This window comes from Eptatretus burgeri, chromosome 3 (assembly GCF_056783735.1).
Source record: "Eptatretus burgeri isolate ZD-2024b chromosome 3, Ebu_testis_v1, whole genome shotgun sequence".
NCBI lineage: Eukaryota > Metazoa > Chordata > Myxini > Myxiniformes > Myxinidae > Eptatretus > Eptatretus burgeri.
This window is the reverse complement of record NC_140963.1, coordinates 48393432-48412241: the sequence shown is the minus strand read 5'-3', so window position 1 is coordinate 48412241 and position 18810 is coordinate 48393432. Positions and strand designations below refer to the sequence as shown.

The 18810-nt window shown below is 40.2% G+C and overlaps 1 protein-coding gene across 3 annotated transcripts in view; it reads right to left on the bottom strand.

The window, feature by feature from the left end:
* Positions 1 to 18810, bottom strand: part of LOC147029821 (protein mono-ADP-ribosyltransferase PARP14-like) — a 156333-nt gene that overhangs the window by 89414 nt on the left and 48109 nt on the right. For all 3 annotated transcript variants that reach the window (XM_085873181.1, XM_085873178.1, XM_085873180.1), the window contains exons 6-10: positions 13719 to 13955; positions 9184 to 11381; positions 8833 to 9072; positions 3661 to 3882; positions 3222 to 3258 (exon numbers count right to left, since the gene is read on the bottom strand). In XM_085873181.1, the coding sequence (XP_085729307.1) occupies positions 3222 to 3258; positions 3661 to 3882; positions 8833 to 9072; positions 9184 to 11381; positions 13719 to 13955 (2934 nt within the window). The remainder of the gene's footprint in view (positions 1 to 3221; positions 3259 to 3660; positions 3883 to 8832; positions 9073 to 9183; positions 11382 to 13718; positions 13956 to 18810) is intronic.

Below are 18810 nucleotides of genomic sequence, written 5' to 3'. Positions count from 1 at the left end.
AATTACAGTGATACTCTGGTGAAGTTTTGATTGTTGTCATTTCTCAGTTACAAGACAAGGGTAAACTTTAACTAATACAGTATACACTGCCAACAATCCTTAAAACTGTATTGGTACAAAGAATTACCCACTTCTGAACCATCAAAACAACAAAAAAAAAGTTCAAATACTAAACTTAATTTGGCTTTTTAAAATGTTAAAGACATGGGATTTTAAATGCAAGAAATTACGTTAATGCATCTGAAATGCAAGCAATGAGAGAGTGTCACACTTGCAAAAGGATCATGAAATTATATGAAATTATATATGAATTTATGGTGGTGATATAATTTTCATGTAGTGAAGGCATGGTCAATGTGATGGCTCCTTTGAAAGGAATATCACATGAGAAGCGTATGGAAATCAAAGTCTAAGCTGGTGAAGGTCACATCATGCGTCACATTGCAGCCCAACTTCATGTTATGTGAAAGCAGGAGCTGTGTGAAAGTCTCTGAGGAAGACGCGTGAAACTGATATTGTTGACAAAAGAAACGGTTGAGGAAGAAAGTGCAAACTCTCCAAAAGTGATGTTTGAAGTACCTTGCTCAGGGTATTTTCTCTCCAAGATAGACTATTATTAAGTAAAGATCTTGCAAATGACCTCGCTCATCATTGTCATTCAAATGCAGCACATGGCTGTGGGTTAGCTTCAGTTCTTGCAGAGTTGCGGCAGTGCCGCTGATGCAGTGCACCATGTGGATAAGAGCAGGGATTTGGAATTTGGCCAGGGTGCCAGCGATAGCTCGCCTACTCTTTGCAAAGGACACTGTGGCATCTTTAATGTCCACAAACTAATACTGGCAAGCAGGATCAATGCTCAGTTTAATATCCATCCAAGGGATTGTATGCACATTGATGTATATCACCCTTCCTGCGAAACACCAAGACGACAGTTTATAGCTGGGCCAAGATTCAAACAGGTGAGATAGCTTAGAGACAAGTGCACATACCTCCAAGCTATCCTGGCAAATAAATTATCTGGATGAATATACAGAAGTTAACCTTTTTTCAAGAACAGTAAGATATGCATGAGCGCAAAGTAGTCTCCATCCATCGATCGGACCATACTCGGTCCAGAATGTCGGTGCTGCCAAAGCAGTTTCCTGGGCTATTGGGCACAATCCTGCATGGCTCACCACTCTGACACAGGATACTCGAATGGCTCAGTCATCTCAGTAAACTGGCATTCATTTTGCCGACCTCAGAAGAATGACGGGCTGAGTCAACCCCACCTGATATTAATTCAACGGGGTGATTTAAACTCGGGACCCGAGGATCCCAAGCCCACCACCCAAACTATGAAGTAGTCTCAATGGATGTACAACTGCCAGAAAATCTTTGCTGAGGAGAGGTAAACAAATGAAACAGTGGGATGAATAAACCTGGAATAAGTTGCTCTTCAAAGATGAGTTTGAATTATTTGAGAATAATCGATGGAAGTTTGTTGGAAGCCAGACGTGGAAGCGACACAACAATCAGTAACATAGCTACAGTGCAGCATAGTGGTGGATCAATACAAAGTGTATGTAGGCTGCTCTCAGTCAAGGATGTCACAGCTTTACATAGAAACTGTAGACTGACTGTCAACAAGTATCGGCAGGTTCTGATCCATCACACCTTTCCCTCAGGATCATAGCTCATTGGACAGGGATTCATCTTCCAACATGACAATAACCATAAGCATCAAAGCCAATGTGGTGAAAAATATGAAGAGGCTAATGAAACACTCGCAAAGATGCCTTGATCTGCACAAAGACCTGATATGCTCATTGAGGCAATATGGGGTTATATGGATACTGAGAAGGTCAAAGAGCAAACCAAGCACCTTGAATAAATTGTTGAAAGTAATCCAGGATATTTGAAACAATTGACAGCATGCATTGATAAACTGTGTGAGAGAATGAAAACAAGGTGAAACTTGCACGGGACTCGGAAGAGTGCAAACCTCTGCAAGGCTGAACAGTTTACATTTTGTTTCCCACTGATTGGCCGGATCTGCATCAGGACCATTTGTCCTTGTCACACACCAAAATCTAAACATCTTGTTCTCATCACCTCCCAAACTCATCCCCCAAGTTTTGTCATAATCCATCCACAACTTTTTGAAATATCATGTTACATATCATTTTTGGCCACATCTCCTAATAGTGAAGAATCAATTTTAAAAATTAAAAATGATCGTATCCAGATCTGGATCTTCAGTAAAATCAAATCAATTTTTTCCTGTTACACACTCAACCTGTCCTCCAAGTTTCTTCCAGATCCATATTAACTTTTTGGGATATCATGTCATGCATCATGCTTGGCACAACATATAAATGGTGAAGATTCCCTCAAGGAATTACAGACGGGTCAATTTCCCCCCAGAATTACGGACAGGTCTATTCCTCCCCCCCCCCCACCCTGCAGAGTTATGGAAGGTTCGATTTTACCCCCAGAATTATGGACGGGTTGACTTTACCCCCAGAATTATGGATTTTTTTTTGACACAAACAGGATGGCAGGGAAGACGAACTGTCAAACTATTACATATGTAGTGCATATCTATTGCATAAATCGTATGTCACGCTTATATTAAACAAATACTTCAAGAAATAACTAACGTTGTACAAAAAAGTTTTACCCACTCGGGCCATTTCCACAACAATAGAATTGGAACAAAATAATTAATTCTGTTCAAAGTCATTGAAAAGTCTTGAGATGATGCTCAACGTTCATCGTGTGCTTATATGACTTTACCCTCCCCACTTTCCTCTCCATTATGAGAAACATAAGGCTGTTTTAGGATTCCACAAGTCAGCCAGAACTTTGTGAGTGGCATGTATTTCATAGTTTTGGGTATAAATTGTAACCAAAGATGAGAAATATAAATCGCCAAGTACATTCAACACCCAAATTTATCATACTACAAGGTGAGAAGTGTCTGTTTGGGGGTTTGTTTGTTTGTTTGACTTCTATGCATTCCTGAACCGCAGGATGAAATGAAATAAAAATTGCTGGTTATACTCGTTTGAGGGGGTAAAATAATTTCATAGTTCCAGAGTCTGGGGGAATTATGCCATCCTCAATGACAGGTTCTTTGCTAGTTGGTAATTAATATGATCATGAATACAAATAACCAAACCAAGCACTTCAGCATTTGATTTAATGAACGCATTTTTAAAAAGCAAGGTTCTAATTACCTGTTTGGGAGATGGAATTCATTACTTCTTGAAAGGCCTTGCAAAAAAACAAAACAAAAAAAAAAACATTATGCTCATGAATATACTACGATTAAATTTGTATTCAAATAGTCTTGCACTTTTCAAGGACTGAAACTAGCTTCTGATAGGTATTGATTTTAATTGCATCCTGAGAAAATAAAGAATTAAAAAGAAATAATAAAATAAAATAAAAATCAAGTTTTCCATCTCGAAGAAAGAGTGTTCACCAAAATGATATCGTGCAAAAAGACAATTAGGAAAAATTCATTTTCAGTGTCAAAGGAAGATCTTTCCTTTTAAAGAAAGTAATTAATAAAAACAAAGAAAAAAAGCAAATAATAATAATAAATAAATAAATAAATAAATAAATAAAAAGGAATGTCCAACTCCTACTGCTCAAAATATAACCAATGGTTACCTTCAATATTAGATCGTCCTGTGGGTGGAGTACAAAGCGAACATCTGTGATGGATGTGGGAACCTGCTCATCACAAAAGCGTAAAACTTCACGCAGCATGAAAGTGGCCGTGAGGTGTGCAGGATAGCTCAGGTGTCCAGAACCCAAGGCTGGAAATGAGATGCTATGCAAACCTGACTTCTCCACCAGATTCAAACAGGTCCTCACAGCATTACACAAAACCTGTAATGTGTCATAATGAAAACCATGCCATTATTGTATAAATATATAAATAAAAATAAAATAACAAGGTTTATGAATGAATGATCAAATAAGTAAATCATTAAATGAATGACAATCAATCAAAGGAATAAATAAGTGAATACGTAAAGGAATGAATGTATGAACAAATAAATAAACCAATGTCACCCGCAGGGTGACCCGTATCTTGCCAAAAGGTGACCACGTGTGACTTCTTTAAGGTCACACTGAGGTGAACAGAGCTGCTATCCACCAGGAGCGACTCCTTGAGGAATATCTGCCTACGAGAGATTCCGATGAGAATCGTTCTACAGAGTAACCATGAAAAATATGCGTTTGCCTCATAACGTCACCAAATGACGTCATAATGTCTCAAGCTTGACATATCTAGAAAGCACTCATCGAGGTGTTCAATTTGAGGTACTACACTATATGGTTCCTAAAACTTGAAAATTTGACCTGAGGCGTTAACCATGAAGGTCAAGGCCAATCGCCACCAAAAATTAATCATCTGAGCGCCAGACCATGAACTATATTACCATAAAGTTTGAAGACGATCCGATCAAAATAACTCAAAAAATAAGGGTTTCGTCGACTCCCCTGATTTGCGACAAAGTGACCTTGACCTTTGACCTTCAAAATTTTATGCGTTGAAAGGGACCTATATAGGCCTCTGATATGCGAAGTTACAAAAATTTCCAATGATAACTGTGCTCTGCAGAATTTTTTATACGTGATTACAGACAAACAAAAAAAACAAAAATTAATTAATTAATTAATTTAAAAAAAAAACATACAAGCTGACTAACATATCTTGCAAAAACTTCGTTTTGGCAAGATAATAAATATTATGCAAAAGGGGCATTTTTGTGAGTATAAATGTCTAGTAAGCAGTTTCTTGCAGTATCTTTGTGGTTGGGAGGTGAAGACTAATTTGATGGGACAATTAATTAATATATGCAATGACAGTTTCCTACCAAACAGAAACAGAAATGTTGCATTCATTAATAAAAAAATCTGATAATTTGTGACAATTTTAGTTTAAAAATAAATAGAAAATCCCCTGCACCTCAACAAGACCCATATTAATTTCAATCTTCAAAAATCAAAATGCGGAGCAAAGAAGGATTTTGCTCCAATGAAGGGTTAACGTCCAAAATTTTAACTTCTTCTTGCTTCGCACGCAGTTGACATACTTCGATCAACGTTCTGTTGATTCAATCCATTGTTATAAAGAAGGTGAGCGGAGACATCGAGGAACTTGAACACAAAAATAATGAAACTACAATTTCTAAGAATTAAACATTTTCCCCATTAGGGAGATAAGTGGCACTCAGTCCAGCAAAGATTCAGTACTTCCAAAAACAAAATGGGCAAAACAAAGATAAAATTATTTTTATTCTTTGTAAGATCAAGTACTTTTTTGGTATACAAAGTGAAGGTTCATGGAAGAGCTAGAACACAGAACAGACTAAGATGCAACAGAACAAAATGAACAGCAGAAAGAGGGGAGGAGGGAAACACCAACAGCAGGGTTAAGGGACAAAATAGAGGGAGATTTGGACAAATGAGGGATATGTAGAAGGATGAAGGGTAGGGGAGGATGCAGAGGATGCAAAAGGTGGAATCAGAAGCAAGCTTTCAGGAAGGAGAAAAATTAAAATTTGGAAAGAGGTGGGCTTGGAGCTGGGGAGATCCAGACAGGGGGGGGGGGATGGGGAAACCTTGGAGGTTCAAAAGAAACCTGAAAACCTGATATTGAAGAGAATGTGGAAGTTGGTTCCACAGGTGGGGGAAAAAAAGAAGAGGAACAAATGAGGAGAGGTGAGCTGTGATTCTGGATTTTGGGAGTTTTACAAGGGGTTGATGGTGGACCACATGCACCCTGCAGAAACCTGGTGGGGGGGGGGGACAAATCAAGGAATGAGCAGAGGGTACAAAACCAGAAATGTGGCGGTAGAAGACAGACTACAGACCTGTTTGCAATGGAAAAATGATAAACCCATAGACTCAGCTTCATCGTGGGAGATTACAATGATGTTGAAGTCCTTGGTTTCCAGAGCATCAAGCTGAGCAAGATGTGAGGAAGGGGCACCAGCCCAGAGGAAAATGCAGTACTCCATACAGCTGTGGATGATGGCCTTCTCGTTGGAGAGGAGTTCAGGTGTGCAAAGGAAGGACTTTGTACAATGGAGGATGCCCAGCCAGTGACTGGCTTTGGATGACAACTTTGAAATGTGACTTGCCCAAGAGAGATCGACAGATTGTTAGTAATTTAAAAAAATATATTGGTTGTTTGAGTTTTTGGAAAATATTGTACTTTGAACATATTTATCGAAAAGTGGTCTGAATTCGGAGGTTGAACAATAAAGATGAAGTTTTGTCTCACTTTCATTACCAAGAGGATATTCCAGAAATGTTAAAATAATTGAATCTTAAAACTGCTGTGGAATCTATAACACTGCCATATTAGCATTTTTGTGGATGCAGATTCATCACGATCATAAGTATGAAAAAGCAAGTGAAGCATTTAATGTTAAAAAGTTCAAAATCATGACATAATTTAATCACTCAATTAATGAGGGCTTCACTGATAATTCTCAAAAGAACGATTACAGTTTAGAGTCGTTTCCAGATCGTGCCAAACAGTGGACTTTTTTCAATAGACGAAAACAACAGGATGTTGATTGTCCTATACTAACCACCCAGATGCGTGGAAATGTCCCACAATTGTCTCAATACACAAAACTAACCCCCCCTCTTCAGAAAAGTCACCCTCAAGACCAATAACCCTTCAGATAATTTTGCCAAGATCACAGCAGCATTCATTGCAAGATGGATTCCACACATCATCATTCCTAAACTTGATTCGCACCAACTTCACACTACCTCGTGAACACATTCCAAAATAAACTGTCTACGTTAATGCAAAAAGGCCAAATAATTTTCCTGTAATTTTACTGATGTTTGCAAAAGCTTTTGATCGAATCGATCACAGTTGCTATCACAAAGCTCATCGATCTCTGCGTACGTCCCGCTATTATTCCATGGAGCTGAGATTTATTGTTCTCCCATCAGCAGTGTGCAGGTTATCAGGCTACTTGGTCTGATTAGGCAAGCATTGTATATGCTATCATGTTACTCACTCTGATTGGGCATCGCTCAATGCAGGAGTTCCTCAAGGAACATGCTTGGGACCTATCATTTTTTTAAGCGATGATCAATGACACATGACAGACAACTTAACACTGGTTCAGTCGTCAATCACACCAGCTTTCAAATATACCATTCGCAGTCAATAACCTTTTGAAATTGTCTCCAAGCAATATGAATTTAAACCCTGAAAAATGTGTCAAAATGTATATTTAATTTACAGTATGTGAGATCCTCCAAATGAGCCAATTGTGTGGATTGGAAACCATGAGTTTGATAATGTATGGATGGCAAAAGTTTTCGGTGTTTACATTCAAAACTAGAAAGGCAATCGGGAGAGCGCATACTTCTGCCAGGCAATGCCCGATCCACGAGAACATATCGGGCACAATACATTTTTGAAATATTATGCTATGCAGAACTATATCGTTTTTGGCCCCATCTCTCAATGGTGAAGAATCAGTTAAAAATTAAATAATTCTTGTATCCAGATCTGGATTCGGATCTTCACCAAAACTGAAGCAGTTCTTCCTCGTGGCACTCCCAACCTGTCCACCAAGTTTTGTGTGAATCCATCCATGACCTTTTGAGATATTGTGCGATATATAGTTTTTGGCCCTATCCCTCAATGGTGAAGAATAACTTAAAAATTCTAGTAGCCGGATCCAGATCTGGATCTTCACTAAAATCTAATCAGTTCATCCTTGTCACACACTCAACCTGCCCACCAAACTTTATCTGGATCGGTCCACAACTTTTATATCCTGCACACAAACAAAGATAAACAGACAGAAACGGGTGAAAACATCACCTTTCACTTTCGGTGCCAGAGGTAAAGATTTGAAGCTTGTGGCCAAGTTTCTACAAAATCATGCGTTTGGTTCAGTCAATAATGACAAGTGTTTACGGACTGACTGACTCCCCTACGGACACTGCTCGTTCGCATAAGCTCACTGCACTAAAATCCAGGTGAGCTAAAAATGGTATGTGCTGCTTCCTTGCTTGATGCTCAGCATTAAAAAATAAATACATAAGTAAAAAAAAAAACAACGCACGAACAACCATAGGTTGGCAATCATTGCGCTGGTTTGATGTGTCCTAGTATAGAGTATAACTCTCACATCTGGGGAGGTTCTGCTCCACATCCTTACTGGACAGAATTAAATCCAAAGTAATCTGACGAATCAACTCTCCCAATCTGACCTCAAAACACGACCCACTCGAATTATGCCGCAAAGTTTGCTCTCTTTCTCTTTTCTGTCGATGTTACTTCGGTTTCTGCTCCCGCGAACTTGCTACTCGTGTCCCTCCGCCATTAGCGAGACCCCAAAATACTCGACAAGCCACTACACAGCATGATTATTGCGTGACCATTGGTAATTCAAGGGTGGGCCATTGTCATGTTTGCTTCTTCCCCTTCACTGCTTAACTCTGGAATTCTTTACCTTTTCATGTCTTTCCAAACACTTATGATCTTCTCCTTTTCAAAAAAGAGAATTTTTTTTTAACCTCCTCAAAAACTCTTAAACTAGTCTCTCCTTCTTCACTTTTCTATCTATGCACTTCATTTATTTAAGGCTTGGCCTCTATGATATGAGGAGTCACAGTCCATGATTGGAGCTTTTAAAATAAATTTAATTTAATTTAAAAAAAAGAAGAAAAACCTTCAATACATCGTATTAGAATATGTTGACATTGATATTTATCAATATTCTAACAACACCTAATATTACAAAACAAAATGCATCCAATATTGATGCATTTACCAATAGCACACACCTTTCCTGAAATTGGACGATCTTTTACCCATGTTTGCAATGGGACGTGGTAAATTTCCTTGCATTTGAGGTTACCTTCAGCTGGTGTCTGAATGACCTGTTTTGCACTCATGGAAAAATTATGTACTGTTTGGTCAAACACAGCCTGGAGATGTGGCCCAGCCTTCTGCAAGATCGAGTTTGATAATTTTCCTTCGTTCAGCTGCATAGATCCACTTAAAGAATTCACAATAACATCCGACTGCAAAATATAAAAGGAGACAATACATCATAAATTGCACTGATGTAAAATAATGAAACTAAAGATCATCAGCATCTACAATGCACCATAAGCAAGAAAATATGTACGTACCATCTCATCTTCAAGGTTTCCAGCAACCATGGTGATACAAACTCCGGATGGCAACTTTATGCCAGGATAATGCTGTGATGCTTTTTTACCCACTGATGCTTTTTGGCCAAGCTTCACCTGAAGCGCATCTTTCAGGGCAGAAACAACTTTGTCGTTGAGGTCAACAATGTGGATATCCTTCAACGTGTGTTGGGAATTGCTCACATCTTCACAGTATGCCACAATGGCATCCACTATAGTTTGGGAACACTCCCTTATTGGGAAGGCAAAAATGCCTCCACTTATAGCTGGGAAAACAATGGACTTGTATTGACCTTTCTCAGCTTCTTTGAGGCAATTTGTCACCGCATGGAACAGCAATCCAACAGCCACTTTGCTCGAGTGAGAATTCCATCGTGGTCCAACAGCATGGATTATCTTTTTGCAACTTAGTCTCCCACTACTAGATACAAACACTTCTCCCTCGGTCAATTTACCATGCTTCTGAACATGTGCATCGCACTCTTTCTGCACAACTGGACCCGCAGCATCGGAAATAGCTTTCGCCAATCCTCCGATATGCCTCAATTCTCCATTTGCTGCATTGACTAGAACATCACCAGGCTGATACAAGAGGTTCCCAAAGGAAACACTGACAGTGTGACCGCTTCGCAAGTTTGCTCTGTATCGTTTTGAATCCAAATGTTGCACAGAGTTTGGATCATCAATTTTTCCCATACAGTCATGTTTCTTGTACAAATTTTCTAAATCCTCTTCTTTTTCCTTTGCCACTTTAATTGCTCCAGGTTTGTCCACACTCATTTTGTGAAATACAACTTTATGATTTGAAATGAAGTCTTTTAACTTCGCCACTTCATTGGGATGCCCTGAAAGTATAAAACCCACACTTTCAAAATCAGCCTTTATATTCTTTCCTTGGCAAGACTGGTTCTTTGTGATCTGCTTGACATCAGTCAGGTACTTGAGTGCGTATAACGACTCCAAGGGGAAAAACGTTTCAATGAATGCATACTTTTCACAAAAAGCTTCTAACTGCTTGTTTGCTTCAGCAACAACAGAAGAAAATGCCACAATACCAAGGCTTGAGCAACAGCCATCACTGTCATAGTTGGCCCAGTAATCACAACACCAACTTGTACCAACGCTTTGGTGCTTTAGAGACTTCAGAAAGTCGGTCCAGGTTTTTCCCTTTGTGTATATTCTCGACGATTTTGGGATGAGAAAGTTTTGTTCAGATATTTCAGCTTTCAAAAAAGTCTCTGCTTTCTGCAAACAAGCTTTGGTTGAATGCAAAATAACTTTGGTTGAACAAGCGACAAGTGCAGTTATGGAATTTTCTTGGAATTTCTCGTTGATAGCGTGTTGAATTTCAGGTTTGCAAACAAATTCGGTCACTTTCATGGTCAGTGGAATATCTTTTTGGGTCAAGGTCTTCAGATGTTGTTGCAATTTGTCTTTCACGCCATCAAAATATTTTTGCATTCCCTTAAATGACAGGCATTGCTTGTCATCCTGAAACTGAAATGAAACATCAGGGAAATCTTTTTTCAGGTCCACATCGACTTTTAGCATCTGTAACAGTTCAAACTCGTAGAACTGCAGCGGTATGAATTTGTTGAGGAACTGGTGTTCAAACTGAATGTCACTGTGAGCTTTTTGTACCACGTTTTCCACTTTCTCACGTACAAAATCTACATCGTTCACTTCACCCAGCAAGTGGATTTTGAGCAGAGAAGGATCAAAACTGATTATTCTCGCTTCATTCGTGAGCTGGGCCATTTCATCCTTTACTCGGTCCCACACTTCTGGGTGACTGGTAGGGAATGTTTCTTTCACAAAGTTGCTCATGGTACTTTCAAATTTCTCATGGACAACCACCTCCCAATACTTTGCGAGGTTCAAAGATGCAATCGTTTTAACTCCAAAGTTTGGCTTCACCACAATCGATGACGACGATTTGTCAAATTGCAACTGTGCACAAATGCTCCTGAAGCAATCTTCGGTGAATTTTGTGTAGGATTGGTTATTTACAATCAATGTGAAAATGTTTGTGTCAACACTGCAAGGCACTTCTGATGGAATCTGGAGATCTGGTTTATTTTGTCCACGAATTACGATATCATCTTCTTTGTAGTAGTGATAGGTTTGAAGAGTTGACTTCTGAAGGAAATGCTGTTTTTCCAAAACTTGTTTAACAACTGCAAGGAAGATAGATCATCAGGGTCAGTATTAAATGTAGACAGCCTCACAGGCAGAGTACAGAACAAAAGCATATCACAAATAAGTACAGGGTGAAAACAATTATTTTGAATGTGCTTACATCAATGCCAGCTTTTAAAATTAATTTAAGACTGTACAATTTATACTGTTCATGAAGAGGCATGGTGGCATACTTGAAAGTGTGCTAGCCTTGGTTATCTGGTTTCTGCTTTTATGCCTGCCAGATTTAGAGAGACTACAACTTTCACTTGGTACAGTATTGGCAGAAAAACTTCAGATTGTAGAACATAACATTGTCTGGAACCAAATTAACAACTACAATGTGGATGATAAAGAACTCATTGCAATTTTGCAAGAGTTGGCTGTTCTTTGGGTAAACACCTGAAGAAAACTTCAACTTTACTTTATGAGTTAGGCATTTAGAAATGACTATAATGACTAATTAGGACCCATCTCAGTCAACAATACCAGCAACAGACTCAAGAGGCTCTAGGAATGGTGAACCTTTGTTTTACTCATTAATCAGATACGATTTCAAATTGATGGATTGGAATTCTATTAAAATCTATTTTAAGTCCAACATAATGTTGCTGAGAATCAATACGAGTAGATCTGAAAATTAATTTATATTAAAGTAGATGTGTGCGCACACGTGAACATGCCCTCGCCCATCGCTTTGGGAATGAGAAAGGCTAATAAATGCAGGAAGCTAATACGCGACTTTCAAAATGATGTAATCTGGCCAGGAATGCTCAGTGCGCGTGTGCATAATCGCCAGGAAGCTGCTGTGTTCCGGGCACAATAGAATATACTGTGTCCTGCATAGGGATCGTTACCTGAAATGGCTCACAAAACTTCTTAAACAAGTCAAAATACTTGGAAAAATTGTTCCCGAGAGAAAGGGCTGTGCCTCTCCACCACTAAAGGCTTGGCGAACTTTCTCAGCTCGCCGAACAGGCAGCTGCTCGAAGTACAAACTCCTGACCATGCAGACCAGAGCAAGGCCTGAGTGGACGGGCGTGTGCGACACAAACCCTCAAGGGATCGTTACCAGTGAATGGGCTGCATATCTGGATTAGTCGTTTCGAAACACTGATGTGATCGACATATCTGGGGCATGTGAATGCACAGGGTAAGTTTACAATTATGATATTTACTATTAATCAAGTTGGGAGGCGAGAGCTAGAGGATCTGTGAGGGCTGTTATAAATATATTGTATGCTTGGTTTTGGGGCCACAAGACAAATACTAGATTTTTGAATGTATTGGTAAAAGGAGAAGTGTGTGTGTGTGTGTGTGTGTGTGTGTGTGTGTGTGTGTGTGTGTGTGTGTGTGCGTGTGCGTGTGCGTGTGCGTGTGCGTGTGCGTGTGCGTGTGCGTGTGCGTTATCCACTGCTTCTGCTAGCTTGCATGAACAGGGTATTGTGTGAACTCAAACCCTCTCATCCACAGATATTTCTTGTATTCCTATATTTCCATGAGTCCAATTTGCATTCAGAAACAGAACAATTATGGAACAGTTAACTAAGAACAGTTAACAATTATGGAACAGTTCAAGAACAGTCAACCTTTAATATGGCTTTGGTGAACCAGAACCGAAAGGTTAAACATTTCACGAGAGTCCCAGGAGTGCGGGACTTCATCCATTGTGGTGGTGGCTTAGCGGTTAGGGTGGTGGCTTGGGATCCTAAGGTCCTGAGTTCAAACCCCGTTGGCCGCTGAATAAACACCAGGGGGTTGACTCAGCCTGTCATCCGTCCGAGGTCGGCGAAATGAGTACCAGTGTACTGGTAATAGGGGCACTGCATCAGCGGCATTTCCACACCCCCAAACCAATAATGCAACCAGCAGCCAAAAGGCTGCACATGAAGGGAAGGGGTATTGACAAATTTTATTAAATTTGGTATTGATGTGGCGCAAGCATGATGGGCCGAATGGCCAACTCCTGTGTATAATTTCCTTGTAAACCATTTTGATATTGCCACTCTTTTGTCTAAATGTTGTATATTATGTTTAAAAGAAGACTTGAATCACAGATTTCATGCTAGCAACGACAGGTTAAACATGCCATGCAAGCATAACCGAATCACTGAAATCACACGCAATGCATGCGCAAAAGGCATTTTAGCAATGATACATTATTTTGAAATTTTGAAAAAAAACATAAGCAATGATACATCATCATATTACAAAAACATAATTGCATGCGCACCTCAACACACCCCAATTTTTCCTTGCACATGTTTAGCAGACATTAGTATGTTTCACATGAATGATAAAACAGAATAGGCCAGGGTTCTGAAACAAACATTTACCTTCAAAGTTGTCAAACTGTATGTATGCCATTTGTTCATCTTCTTTCATCAAAACTCTGTTTAACTTTCCACCATAGTTTTTTGCTTCCTTTTGGAAATACAGTTGTACAACAGCCTGTGTGATACTGCTTGAGAATCCTTCCACACACAGCCATTTTGTAAATAGCATTGGAGTTGCCAGTATCACTTGATTGCAGAGTTTTCTTGATAGGCAGACCTTTTGAAACGGCTTCCACTCTGAGAAAGTTGGCACAGACACGCATGAACAAAAGTATGACAACTCCACCGCAGACTGGCAAATTATCTTGACAACAAATGGTGGTGATTGTTCCAACAATTGGACCAAACTAGTGTCCGATAAATTTACAGTCAATTAGTATGCAGTAGTTGCTTTTAGATTTGCTCCAAGAAAAGTTATTCCACAAGTTGTATCACTTATCACTGCTTTACCACGGTCAAAAATTCAAAAGGAATTTACACAAAGGTTAAGACTACTAATTTCAATGTCGGCAGTGTTATAGATAGTATCACAAGAGGTGCAGTGGTATCGCAGGAAATTTAACAGAAACTGGGATTTTCATACAAAAGAGATGTGAGGATTAATCATTTCAAGAAAAAGATGAAGAGCAAAAAAATGCTCCTGAGCTCAGAATTTAATTTAGAAAATATCAAAGTTTGTTACCTTGGAGACATGATAGACCCATTAGGAGTAGAACTAAGTGTTAGATCAAGAATAAAGTAGCCTAGAATAAGTGGAGACAACTTGGTCGTACTAGCCAGTCCCTGGTTTCCGAACACAATGTGTCTGTAAGCTGGAACAATAAATCCCCATTAAATACATGTAAATAAGTGATTAGGTGGTTCCCAAACACAAATTATAACCCTTTTTTGTCTTTTATATAAAAATGCTATTAAATGTACTTTATAATATCAAACATGAACAAATTGATGCTATAAATACATAAATTACAGTAATAATAATAAAAATAAAATACAGTAAACAAATGAAATAAGTCCTCAACAGCAGATACACTTAACTTCACACTTCCCCTTCTGTTCTCACAGTCGCAGCATATACACCGATCCTTTCGACATGGCGGCGGTGGCAAAAGGAACAAATTAAATACGTATACCTGCCTTTCGCTGTTCAGCACATAGCACATGCATGGTTCGTTTTCCCACATTCGAGCGTCCAATTTTCTGTGTTTAGCACTCGGCGCAATATGTTCGAAAAAAGCCGTGTTTGTATTCGGATGAATGGATCGACACTTGAAAGACCGAAACATGGTTATAAAGTTCAATGATCATATGAACGAACGTTCGGAAGCCACATGTTCAGAAGCCGGGGACTCCCTGTATTATCATTATGCACAGAAACATTCCATTATCTGTAAAAGTTTGGAGTTTATAAAGCCTATAATCAGAAACACATTGATACATGGAAGAAAAAAAAATTGGGCAATGTGGATTGAAAATGTGAAATAACAGAAATAACAGCGATAGGAATTATACGATAAATGAATGTATTGTCTCTGAAATAAATAAATCAGACCTCAGAAATCAACGATTAAAAAAAATCAATATTTGTGAAGAACTTAGGAAGAGAAAACTTGGTCTTTATGTGCAACAAAGATCAGAAGATGAAGCTGCAAAGAAATAAATAGACGTCATGATCGAACTAATCGTGCCATACCTAACCTCGAACTCGACAAGTTGCACTCCCGAGCCAAGTCTGAGTCGAGCCCAGGTTGGCCATCAACTCATAAAAGAACTCGTATGTTTTCCTGACACATGAAGTGAAGTAACTTCAACATTTCGCAAGTGTGCATGCTAGAAATGTGCATTAGTCCTGTCGGACGCCACTATTTGCAGATTCGTGATTCGCGGATTCCCCATGTATTCGCAGGTCATAAAATGTGACCTGCTTCGATAATGGCACCTCGCGTACTCACAGTTTGTTTTTTTGGGGGGTGGGGGGAGGTATTTTTTACACTTCAAGACTGGTCTCCTACATCCACCTTAGAAATGGGAAATCAGTCCACATGACAGCATTGAATTAAAAAAAAAAAGGTACAAAAACAGATGCCCTTAACTGCAGCCCGCTTAGCTTACTGTACTTCTAATCATCAGCAGATCATGGAATCCATCATCACAGTTAACATAAAATCATTCCTTTTCTCCAACAGCCTCATCTCAGATCATCAATTCAGATTCAGACCTGGCCACTCTACTTTGGACATGCAGTTTCCACTCTCTAAACAATGGTGGAGGCCCTCAATATCAGACATGAGATCAGTACCATCTCTCTGGACACATCTCAAGCTTTTGATACAGTCTAGCATCCTGCCTTGCCCTCCAAACTATCTGCCTATGGAATCGAAGGCCAACTACACTCTTGGATTTCTGACTTCTTCCACTCTCGTAGTCAACATGTGGCTCTCAACAGAACCCTTTAATTTCCTCTCTCTGTCAAGGCTGGAGTACCCCAAGGTAGTGTTTTCGGCCTCATTTTATTCCTAATCTTCATCAGTGATCTCACAGACTCTGGAAAATCCTCTTTATCTCTTTGCTGATGACTCCACTCTCTGCCATGACATCTCTCATCCTTCTGAAAGACAGGCAGCAGCCTCTTCCCTTTCCTCAAGCCTTGACAAAAATCACAATTTTGCTTATGTATCCATATTGGTCACCCTTTGTGCTCTCCCTTAACCCTCATCATTACCTGCATCCCTCGTTTGTCCGTCTCCGATGACTTTCTCCCTCTGTCCGGCTGTTGCCTTTGTTATATTGTGACCCGATTTGTTCTGTGTAATTCCACGAGCCAAGATGATGTTAAAAAGATATATATATATATATATATACATATATACATATATACACACACACACACACACACACACACACACACACACACACACACACAACCGGTCAAAAGTTTTAGAACGCCCCCATTTTCCAAGTTTTTCTGTGTGTATATATATATATATATATATATATATATATATATATATATATATATATATATATATATATATAACAGATATAATTAATATAATATATAAGCCTGGTGTTGGCTTAGTGGTTGAGGTGGCGGCTTGGGATCCTCGGGTCCTGTGTTCAAGCCCCGTTGGCCGCTGAATTGAGAGATACGGATCTGGAAGCCATATGCATTCAAACATACAGATGTCCCAAGAGTCAGTTATTCCGTTAAGTACATGTGAGACAGGTCCCTTCCTTTTGTCGAGTGGGAGAATCAAAAGGTGTGCATTGCGATGTCCTTTTAGGTAGGTTATAAAATCTTTACATCTAACAACCATCCAACAAACCATCAAACAAACTATCAAACAAACCGACAACACCACTGAACAAGCGCTTCACTCGCCAAACCAGCAACTCGCTGTCCGAGGAAGAATCTCTGTCAGTTCCTTCTCGGCTTCCACAAACTTTGTAACTTCTTTGTGACGAGTATGGGCACGCGTGGAGTGGGGGTGAGGTTTTCCCGGCATGGCTGAAACCCAGCGCAGAAAGAGCAGACCCATGGGAGCCCCGTCCAATCGGAGCAGACAGTGACGTCTGTTCCACCAAGGCCCTCCCCGCTGAGGGAGGTCCATAAAATCACCGTCGCCATCCTCAGTAGAGAGTTCGGTGGAGAGAGTTCGGTGGAGATGAGTTCTGTGGACGAGAGTTCTTCGGGGGTCGTTCTTCATCGTGGTTGTTGGGTTGCGCTGGAGATCGAAGGGTTGCGAGGTTGCTGGTTGCGAGGAGCGTTGCCGTGAGAGAGTCGTGGAGTTCATACAGTGCTTGCAGTGAAAGGCTTGGAGTTCGTGAAGCAACCCTGAGAGCAGAGAGCGTTAGGCCCTGATCCCCGCCTCGGACTACGCTCTACTCGACCCGGGCTCCTTTGCAGACACGGTCTCCACACGTGCGGCCGTGGACCGAGCTGCACGACCATTAACATGTGCCACACCATGGAGCACCCCATCCCTCCAACGTGCAGGTACCCCCACCGAACCGCCACCCCAGCTCATCTCTCTCCCTGGCTGCGGGGGTCGAATAAAACATCTGGGTTTCTTATCATCTGAATGTGCATGTCTGTGTGTGTGGTGCCAGTCCATTAAGTAGAATTGTTTAAGTGTTTGATCATTGTAAATCTCACCTGCCTTGTATTCACACGTAAGTCTGCCCTGTGTCCATTTTCTCTTGTAAATTATTTGTAAATAAATGATTGTAGAAATGTTCCCAGTTCGTTTCCGTCCTTTCTTGCATTGGTCCAGAATGGTTTGGATCTGAGTTTAGGCGGGTTTTTATACCCGATAATCCATTCATTCCAGCTGGTACGACCTTGGCAGATCCGCTCGCTGCATCCGAACCGAAAAGGTAGTTGGCAGTTGGTAGTCGGTAGAGTGGTCCGGTTTGGGCAAGGCGTACTGAGGGCGTGGTACCCCGGTCGTTGAAATCGCGTAGTTAATTAGGTAAATTGGTTATAGACAAAAAGACCCTACGCTACGCGGTTGAGATATTGGCATCCACGGTCGGTTCAGCGACCCACCGGCTCGCGGAATTATCCGGAGCGACGGCCTACAATTCCGGGGAGTCTGGTGGTGATGACGTAGCTTTCCCCACATCACAGTCGTTCTCGCCACCCGACCTCCGGCCCGCAACAATATATATATATATATATATATATATATATATATATATATATATATATATATATATATATATATATATATCTTCTTCTTCTTCTTCTTCTTTCGGCTGCTCCCTTTAGGGGTCGCCACAGCAGATCATCCGTATGATCCACATAGTGATTTGGCACATGTTTTATGCCGGATGCCCTTCCTGACGCAACCCTGGTCGCCTCTTACGCCACAGGGATAATATATATATATATATATATATATATATATATACATATATACTGTATATCTTAAACAACGCCCTGACGTTTGTGGATCCCGACGTTCGCAGACCTCGACATTGACGGAATTTTTTAGGAAGATATCCCCCATGAATCGCGGGGTCTGACTAGATCCATTCTTTATGCAGCGCCAAATGCCCAAGCATTCAACACATCAGACAACATTTGGAC